Source organism: Echeneis naucrates, chromosome 18 (genome assembly GCF_900963305.1).
Source record: "Echeneis naucrates chromosome 18, fEcheNa1.1, whole genome shotgun sequence".
Taxonomy (NCBI): domain Eukaryota; kingdom Metazoa; phylum Chordata; class Actinopteri; order Carangiformes; family Echeneidae; genus Echeneis; species Echeneis naucrates.
In genome coordinates, this window is record NC_042528.1 from 5,519,680 (window position 1) to 5,529,792 (window position 10,113).

Consider the following 10,113-nt stretch of genomic DNA (forward strand, 5'->3'; position numbering starts at 1 on the left):
ACACATACATGTTTGGCCTTGTGAGTCCATGTGTTAATAAGTGTGTTTGGGTGAGTTGCTGTGGAGATATTTACCAACTGTGGAGACTTGAGAGTGAGTCATTAAATGGAGGGTGATGGGTTAAAGGATTAGTTTGTGTGTTTTTTTTTTTTAGAAAGAAACAATGTGAAGCTCTGATTCAGTCAAGTTTCTGCCCTCCTGTGGTTGAGTCAGAGGGCCGGGCTCAGGCGGCTTCTGAGGCAGGAAATATCGTGTGTGTGTTTGTGGGAGAGAGAGAGAGAGAGAGAGAGAAAGAATTTGTGTTCAGGACATGCTTCTCCTTGCATGACTGCTTTCGTCTGCCTTCTCTGCTTAGACGTGCTGTGTCCCACTCACTCTCCAAGGTATGTTTTAAATTTCTATAACTTTTTCGCACTTTCTGCTGCACAATCTAAGAAACTTGATCACGTTCTTTCTCCATTTGCAATTGTCTTTTTTTTTTTTTTTTTGACTTTTTTGCCTTAAATCTTTCTGGGGTTTTTTTTCTCCTGTGGATTCCTTGATCTGTTTGCTCATCACATTCCTGAAGTAATCTCAGAGCAGGAAAATAAATCCTGAGTTTCCCTGACATCGATCTTTACAGTAAAACTTTGTACTTTCTGTCATCAGTGGGAAAGGTTTAACCTCTAATTTCCTTTCCTTCTCTGCCTCTGCTTCACTTCCTACATATAATCCAGCTCTTTTTTGCAAGCATCAACCACTTCCTTGAAGTTTGGGTGGGGCATTAAAGAGGTAACAGCTTCAGTCTTGTGCCTTGTCAGACAAGAGTAGATGTAGAAGTTTGGTCTCATGGAATTTGACAAACCAAGTTTCACTGCAGTGTGTGTGATCCATCTTTCATATGATAAAATGTCTTTTCTCAGTTTCTTTGTTGCCTGGGCGTCTCTAAATCTTCCTGCCTACATCAGTCTGTCTTGATTTTATACACACACAATATACTGTGATTATCAGATTGCCAGATTGCTCTCAGTTCTCTCTATGCCTGCTGCTTTTATTTACTGTCTGCTCTCATATTTCTGTCTGCCAATGAATGCATGAATGGCCAATTGACTCAGTGACCCCTGTATCTGTGACTTTGTGTCTCCATCTAAATCCCTCAGTCCCTTCTGTCACCTCGATCACACCAGACGCCACTGACTGCTTCAGCAGCCAAGGCCGAAAGGCCACCTTTCTATCGTTGAACTCATGTTGCCTTACTTGTGACTTTGCGCCTTGCTCGGTCTTTGTTACAGCGCTGAATGTCTCACTTTAGTAAAAATCTGCCTATACAGTAGAAAATTAACCTAAAAATATTTGGTTTAAAATAGTAATTATGAATTATTATTTTTTTTTTTTTAGAAATAAGGCAGAATGAAGTGTTATAATTGATTTGATGTTCTTCACTATTCACCATCGCACGAGTCTCTTTCAAAATGAAACCCAGAATGCAAAACCTATGACACAGACCACAGGCCCCAGGTCTCTGTGGTCCACAGCTTTCAGAAAGCAAATAAATGAAATTATTAGCCATGCAAGTAGTCTTCAGTTGTGGTGTGTAGCAAGAGCGCTGATGTTCAAGCTGTTAAATGAGCACCCTGCATCCTCCAGACATCCGGAGTTCGGGCTTGAACAGTCCACGCTCTTTTGCTCTGATTCTAAATTCCCATTTACGAGTTTTGTTCAATAATTGCAGTAGAGTTATGTTTTTCAGATGTCCATCTAATGGAACCATGTTATAGGTTGATGCTCTAACCATTGTGTTTAATATTACTGTTTCTATGGGAACGAGCTGGAAATTATGGACAAATCACCACATCATTGTTGCTGAATTCACCCACATTCAATGCAATGTTAATACTTCCTTTGAGATAAAGGACATTCACACTCAGGATTCAGCTTTGAGAGTTTTACTGCCCGTTTCACTTGCTATGGAGAAGATGAGCACAAGTTTTTTTTTTTTTTCTTGCAGCATTGATGCTAAATCTCTCTTCCTGCTTTGTATCTCTCTTTAGGCTGGCCTAGAGTTTCATCTGTAGGAGTTTGTAGACAGGTTGGTCGTGGTGGGACAGAAAAGAGGAACTTGTCTTTGTTATGCCACTGGTTGGGAAAGGAACAGGTGATTCGTTTGGATAGGCAGAGGGATCAGAGCTGGAGCCGGAGGAGAAGGGAATAGTGGGAAGATGTAGGAGTCAGTGTCTTGCGCTCTCATAATTATCCATTCGGTGTTTAGCTTTAGCCAGGAACCGAACTCTACTCACCCGCTCCTCCCTGACCCACACAGCGTCCAATCCACAGGCAGCAGGTAGGCTTTCATCACACCGGCTCCTGTTACCCTCCACATATAAGCTAACCAGGCCAACACTCCTCGCCAGACCTCTCGATCCCTTACACACACACACACACACACACACACTCCAGTGGACACACAGAATGGAGCCGGAGTCAGACAGCATGCCAGAGGTACCAAAGGAGATCATACAGTTAAGTGGACAAAGGCCTTTTTCTGTGCCTCCTTACTTACTCTTGGGGCGGCTGTCAAAGCATTGTAACCTTAACCCAAGGACTCCTGCATGTGCCACCTCAGGCTCTTTCTCTGTTTCCTCGTGCCCTTAGCTTGTCCCCTCCTCTACTCAACCATTTTATATGTTCAGATGTATCTGCTGAACGGTCGCCCTCTCTACCTGCTGCTTTGGTCAGTAAACAGCACATTGTTAATCACAGTCTAATAATAATTGCAAGCTGATTAAATGATGCAGCACCTGTTTGCAGGGAGGGTGAATTATGAGTTAGTGAGGGGCTGGAGCTGCTGCTGACATCCTGTGAGGCTGACCACATAACCGATAATTAGAGCAGTAATTTCATGTTGCACTGAGCTTCTCACGTCACTATGACCATGTTTGTCTTCTACTCTTCTCTTATCAGTGTCGTCTCTGCTGGTATCTGTCTCTTGAGATCATGGTTTTATCAGAAAGCTTCGCGAGATATTGTTTGGATGTTTATTTGAACACCATGATATTTATAGGACAGCGAAACCGCTGATTCAGTCAACTTTAAAATACCACAAAGCTGATAAAGTATAAGACAGGAAGGAAGAAGCAAATATAATCTCACTGAATCGATTAGTCACATTGGAAATAAGAAAGAGCTCCTTCTTTACCTTATAACATTATTTCTAAAAATAAAGCGTGCAATTCTGCATTTGCATTTTCACATGTCGGTTTGTAGATGACTCAATCCATCATATCGCCAAATTACTATACAAAGTCTATCTCACCATGGACCTTGAAGGTTTTAACTATATCTGTCTGTAGAGAAAACCTCATCTCAAAAAAAAGTCAGTAAGCAGGCTTTGAATTATATTAATTGATTAATTTAATGATAATAAATATATGAATCATTCTTGGCCTTTGAAAAAGAACAAATCTTCAAATATCAACTTAATCCATTTAGAGCTTTAAACGGTCTTCCACACGGTATCAGGATATCTTAGTTAAGACCCCAAAAACAGCTCAATCTCCAATTCATGGCACAACCGGCCATGAACCAACCACACGCTGTGGTTGAAAGCTCTGGTATCTGCTAGTCAGTAGACCTCAATTTGTATTTTGGGTTATTGGCAAGAAACTCATCTGTCTATAAACCTCACTCAGACGTACCGCAGCAGACAGACACGTGGTTGGTCTGTTACCATAGCTCTGGTCTTTGTGTTAAAATGTGGAAAAACGATTCCACACGTGCTTCATTCTCTCATGTGACATGAACCATGCACGTAGCCACGCCTGCTTTTTGTGACACAATAGTAGTGTTGTGTTAGGGGGGCCTGAGTGGTGGTGTGTTACATAACAGTAATGTCACCAGTGGGCTTCGAGCTCATCGATCACATCCTCCACTTTCTCAAAGCGACTTTGACTCTGAGATGTGTGGAGAAGAGGCGGCCATTTCTATCAGCGAGGAAAGTTTACTAAAAATCTACCTAGATTTAAGAAAAAAGTTCAAAAATGGTCTTGTGCTTGTGACATTTCATGCACTTCCTTAATTTGTCATTTCATTGTGGTTTTTACTTCTGCTTTGACTTCTCTTTACTACATCACAAGACTATGCGTCCATTCCCACATGGACACAGTGACTCAACATGTTCCCACTTCCTGTTTCAGCCCGCCACTTCTCTCCTCTTGTCTTACCGCTTGTCTTCTTTCTTTTTTTTTCTCTTCTTCTCTCCCAGTATGCTCCCATTCAAAGCAGCTCCGGGCCAGTTCAGCCCAGAGGTCCGGGAGCCAGGCCTCCGAGTGTGGAGGGTGGAGAAGATGAAGGCCGTGCAGCTGGACTCCTCTGAGGTGGGAGCCTTCTACAACGGGGACTCCTATCTGGTTCTGGAGAACCGTGGCGAGCAGGGAGCCGACCTCCACATGTGGATTGGTGAGAGACCGGATTATGTGTTGTGTATCTGTGGAGACAAAAATGAAAAGACACGCGCGTGAATATAAAGTGTACATGACATGAATCGAAGGGTTTACTGAATCACATAAAATGTGTTACAGGACGTATCCCTGAGCAAAGTTCAGCAGGTTATGATTTCAATTTGGCCTGTTGGTAGGTTTTCTCAGCATGATAACAAAATAATGGAAAACACAGCAAAAGCTATAATATAAATGTGAATAAAAACAAATGGGCCACATCCACAAGAACAATACAGAAGTTAAACCAGAACACAACATAATATTAGCATATAGGGAGTTCTCAGTTTTCAGCAGGAGATGACTTTCTGCCGGAGCATCACGGCTTAGTGACAAGAAAGGTATATAAAGCCTTTTTATAACTCAAGAGGTGTGTTTCCCAAGTGATATCACTTGAGTTAGTGTTGGGAATTGTGCAGCAATAAGGTTGCATTCTGGGTAATACAGGCTACAGGTTTCAACAGGGCAGAATAATGCATGCAAGGATAAACGTGCCACTTCTGAATGGCCGTGTCAGAATTCGCCCTCTTCATGCTCACCAGACTCATATGGGAGTCTGCTGCTGCATCACTGACTTCTGAAGCGCCTCCCTTCGTTTTTATATTTTCCTCCATCCAGCAGAGCAGCCATTGTCCAGTACTTACGACACTCCGAGCTCGAGCCCAGTGCTGCGGTTGAAAAGCTAATAACTCTCCCACTAATGGTGATGACACATGAGACACAGCCCTGACCTGCTGCATCATTGTGTGAGGACAGAGGCTGGATGGAGAAAGATGGACGGATGATGAGAGAAAGAGAAAGAGGGGAAAAACATCCCGAGGGAAATGCTGGATGGTTTTTGAGCAGCGCTCATTAAAAATGCAGGAGGATTGTTGCAGTACTCAAATGTGGCTGTTGTTTCCAGCATGTATCCGGTGCTTAGGTAACACTAAGCTGATTGTCTCTTTGCCGAACCGCCTTCCATTTGTTTACAGATGATGACCCCTGTGTTGTCTCTGTCTCCACTCTCTGTTTCTCATCTCGTGTCTCCATCGCCCATCATCTCTGGAGGTGGCTCTTTGTGCCTTTTTGTGTGTGTGTCATTTTAATCTTTCTGGCTTCATTTCCCTCTGCTTCCTCCGTTCACTTTTTCCATTTTTACTTTCCTTTCAGCTCCATCTATCATTTGCAGGGTGACAGTTATTTGACTGCTTGGTTCAACAAACAAAAGTTTTTTCCTGAGCTATTTCCCAACTTATCCGTCATTTTGTTGTATTGCATACATAAAGGAAGTTCACTAAAGGTTTCTGCAGAGAAAACTCATTCTTTCTTCCTTTCTTTGTGAAATTGTTCTGTGCCGCAGGTGAGAAGTCGTCTCGGGACGAGCAGGTGGCGTGTGCCATGCTGGCCACCCAGCTGGACAACTTCCTGGGTGGTGACCCCATTCAGCACAGACAGGTTCAGGGCTACGAGTCTCCAGAGTTCATGGCACTCTTCCCCAGAGGGGTCAGCTACAAGGTGAGGCCTCGTGATGAGAATTTTAAAATTCACACTATTTATATTGTCACTTGTCAAGTATAAATCTGCCTTTGTTTCTTAATATTGATAAACGAGAAACCCAATTTAAATGTTGACTTTAGATAATCGCTCCGTTGACCCTTTTATTGCCATATAAAGCTTGTTATTTTACAGCACCTTAGATCATGACTTCGTATGTGGTGGTGTGGGTGGGAGGGGCATTCCTTTTAAACACATAAAGCACTTTGTGCTACATTTATGTATGAAAAGTGCTTTATAAATAAAGACTGATTGATTGATATCTATCATGGCTTCTGCATGACATGTATGGACTTCTGCACAGTTTTCATGAAAGCTAACTCTAACTGGGTGGAACAAATCTCCAAAAGAACACACATTCACAATATAAAAGCCACAAGATAATGACAATGACAAAGAAAATGTACTTCCTGTCTCTCAGGAGGGCGGCATAGAGTCCGGTTTCAGGAGGCCTCAGGACTCGGGGACGGTGCAGAGATTGTATCAGATCAAAGGCAAACGCAACATCCGTGCCAAGGAGGTGGAGCTGTCCTGGAACAGCTTCAACAAAGGAGACTGCTTCATCCTCGACCTTGGAGAGGTGAGAGCTCCCACTGTTCACCCAGATAAGGACGCAATTAAGATTTACTGTAAGCACAGATTTCACCCGAGTGTGTTGGAGTTCGTGAGTGCACAGAAAAAATGTTGACAGTTAGTGAAACTCAAGCACATTTACATTTAAAGTGACCAGTTTCTTTTTGTTTATCTGCTACTCTCCAGATCATTGTGTCATGGATTGGATCACAGGCCAACATCTTCGAGAAACAGAAAGTGCGTGAGATCGCCTCTCTGATTCGTGACACTGACAGACATGGTAAAGCCCGAATTGTTGACGCGAATGAGGGGGAAGAGCCCGAAGAGATGATCAAGGTGAATCCAGGCTTTTCCATCTTGTTACTTAATTTCATCATCTGTTGGTAGCAAAAGTGAAATAAAGACATGCAACAGAATTTGCTTTGTTGGTGAGCAGGTGCTGGGACAGATGCCAGTGCTGGCAGAGAGCACACCGGAGGAGGACAGCAAAGCCGATGCTTCCAACTCTGCCTCCCTCTACAAGGTAACTTCACCTGCACTGAAACGTCAAACTAACATCAATACCTGGAGGATTAACCTGCATGCATGTGCTCCACAGGTTTCTGATGCCACGGGCTCCATGACTTTGACCAAAGTGTCGGAGAAGAGCCCGTTTTCTCAGGAGCTGCTGCTCCGGGACGACTGCTTCATCCTGGACAACGGCGCCAACGGAAAGGTCTTCGTCTGGAAAGGTGAGGAAATGCTGCTTGACTCCGGGCCAGCAAACTTCTGCCGCCTGAAATGCAAACCGAGGAAGGTGATAGTCGGTAACTCATCAGATAAAATTTCAATAGCAGTGTGAAAAATAATGACTGGTGGTTTTAGCAGAGAGCAGAAAAAGTTAAGCATAAGTGCTTCTACAAAATACGCGAGTCTGTCGTACACACAGCGACGGTGATGGTGAGCCAGTGTTTTCATTTTCTTCCACGTCAAAGAGCAGTCAGTCATCCTGTTGGGGGAAAAAAAAAACAAAAACAAAAAACACTGTGCATTTTTTATACATACATTTTTTTCACCATCGTTTCTTCAGGTAGTGTTGTAATTCTCAGCCATCAGAGCAAATGCATGTTATGGTGTGTGTGTATACGTGATCCAGTTTTTCTGTGAGGCTGATTGGTTGTCATCTCTGGCCTCACTGTCAGGCAATGGAGCGAACGCTGAGGAGAAGAGGGAGGCCTTACAGATGGCTGACAACTTCATCAAAAAAATGAATTACCCCAGGATGAAAACACAGGTATCATCCAAATGAAACATTACCAAAGAATCAAGTTTTGTTTTGTGATTTAATTTACTTTTTACGCTAAAAGTCGTCAAAGTTGTGCAGTTTGTTGCAACACCTAGTGATGATTTTGAAATTCTAAATCATTTACAGGTCTAGATTATGACCTTCAGCACCGTTACCTTCACCTCTTTATGTACCCACCAAGCAGTAAATGCCACTTTGTTGTTCCGCAGGTGGAGATTCTGCCTCAGGGGAAGGAAACCATCATCTTCAAGCAGTTCTTCAAGAACTGGAAGTAAACGTGTTTTGGGGCCATTAGGCAAAACCTGCACTTGAGAAGAAGCTGCATATCTGAAAACAGACAGCATCTCATACAAAGTATGTTTTTTTTTTATATATATATATTTGCATTGACTTGTCTGTATACAGTTGTGTTCAAAATAATAGCAGTCCAACATGAATAACCTGTTTTTGGTAGAAATTATATTACTGCATGGCAAATAATTTACCAGTTGCTGTAGTAGGGTCATAGAAAACCAACAGAGCCAACATTCATGATATGTATGCTCCTCAGTCTGTGTAATTGAATAATGAATTGAAGTTGCGTGTTCAAAAAAATAGCAGTGTGGAGTTCAATTAGTGAAGTCATTCAATCTGTGAAAAAACAGGTGTCAATCAGGTGGCCCTTATTTAAGGATGAAGCCAGCACATGTTGCTCATGCATTTCTCTCTGGAAACCTGAGAAAAATGGGTCGTTCCAGACATTGTTCAGAAGAAAAACGTACTTTGATTAAAATGTTGATTAATGAAGGGAAAACATACAAAGAAGTGCAGAAAATGATAGGCTGCTCAGCTAAAATGATCTCCAATGCTTTAAAATGGAAAGCAAAACCAGAGAGACGTGGAAGAAAACGGAAGACTACCATTCGAATGGATCGAAGAATAGCCAGAATGGTGAAAACTCAGCCAATGATCAGCTACAGGATGATCAAAGACAGTCTGAAGTTACCTGTGAGTACTGTGACAATTAGAAGACGCCTGTGTGAAGCTAATCTATCAGCAAGAAGCCCCCGCAAAGTCCCACTGTTAAAAAAAAGACATGTGCTGAAGAGGATACAATTTGCCAAAGAACACATTGGCTGGCCAAAAGAGAAATGGAGAAACATTTTGTGGACGGATGAGAGTAAGATTGTTCTCTTTGGGTCTAAGGGCCGCAGACAGTTTGTCAGACGACCCCCAAACACTGAATTCAAGCCACAGTACACTCTGAAGACAGTGAAGCATGGTGGTGCAAGCATCATGATATGGGGATGTTTCTCTTACTATGGTGTCGGGCCTATTTATCGCATACCAGGGATCATGGATCAGTTTGGATACATCAAAATACTTGAAGAGGTCATGTTGCCTTATGCTGAAGAGGAAATGCCCTTGAAATGGGTGTTTCAACAAGACAACGACCCCAAACACACCAGTAAGCGAGCAGCTTCTTGGTTCCAGACCAACAAAATTAAAGTCATGGAGTGGCCAGCCCAATCCCCGGACCTTAATCCGATAGAAAACTTGTGGGGTGACATTAAAAATGCTGTTTCTGAGGCAAAACCAAGAAATGCAGAGGAATTATGGAACGTTGTCAAATCATCCTGGGCTGGAATACCTGTTCACAGATGCCAGAAGTTGGTCGACTCCATGCAACACAGATGTAAAGCGGTTCTCAGAAACAGTGGCTATACAACTAAATATTAGTTTAGTGATTCATAGGAATGCTGAATCCTGGATATTTTTCAGTTTATACAGTAAATATTTGAGTTTGTAAAGTAAAATGCAGACACTGCTATTTTTTTGAACAGCCCAATGTTCATTTTTCTTCATTTTCTGTAAAGTGAGTAAAGAATTTCTGCTTTTTTCTTCATGTTTTGATTTAGAATATAATGTGCAGTGTCCCCAATGCATGGAAATTAAAACCATTATAAGGATTTTGGGCTTTACTCAATTTTTTAAACAGACTGCTATTATTTTGAACACAACTGTATATTACATTGGTAAGGTAACCCTGTAGCTTGTTTTGGACAAATCTGATTTAATGCCACTTTTATAAATGCAACAAGGGTCTTCTGCGAGAAGAATGAAAAGACATAAAAAGAACCTTAAATATAAAATAGAGATTTAGTTTAATTTTGGGTTGTTTTTTTTTATACATTTGTTCTAGTGTTATAGATTTGGCTGCCTTTTGAAAAATAAATTTGAATCTGCTTGATATTTGAAGAGGAAGTG

General features: G+C 42.0%; 1 protein-coding gene across 1 annotated transcript; it reads left to right on the top strand.

The window, feature by feature from the left end:
* Positions 1 to 260: 260 nt before the first annotated feature.
* Positions 261 to 10,096, top strand: capgb (capping protein (actin filament), gelsolin-like b). Its single transcript, XM_029525897.1, has 9 exons — positions 261 to 383; positions 4,241 to 4,434; positions 5,815 to 5,969; positions 6,430 to 6,588; positions 6,768 to 6,917; positions 7,018 to 7,104; positions 7,180 to 7,312; positions 7,763 to 7,854; positions 8,076 to 10,096. The coding sequence occupies exons 1-9, from the start codon at positions 325 to 327 to the stop codon at positions 8,139 to 8,141; spliced, it is 1,095 nt and encodes a 364-aa protein (XP_029381757.1). The 5' UTR covers positions 261 to 324; the 3' UTR covers positions 8,142 to 10,096.
* The last annotated feature ends 17 nt before the right edge of the window (positions 10,097 to 10,113 follow it).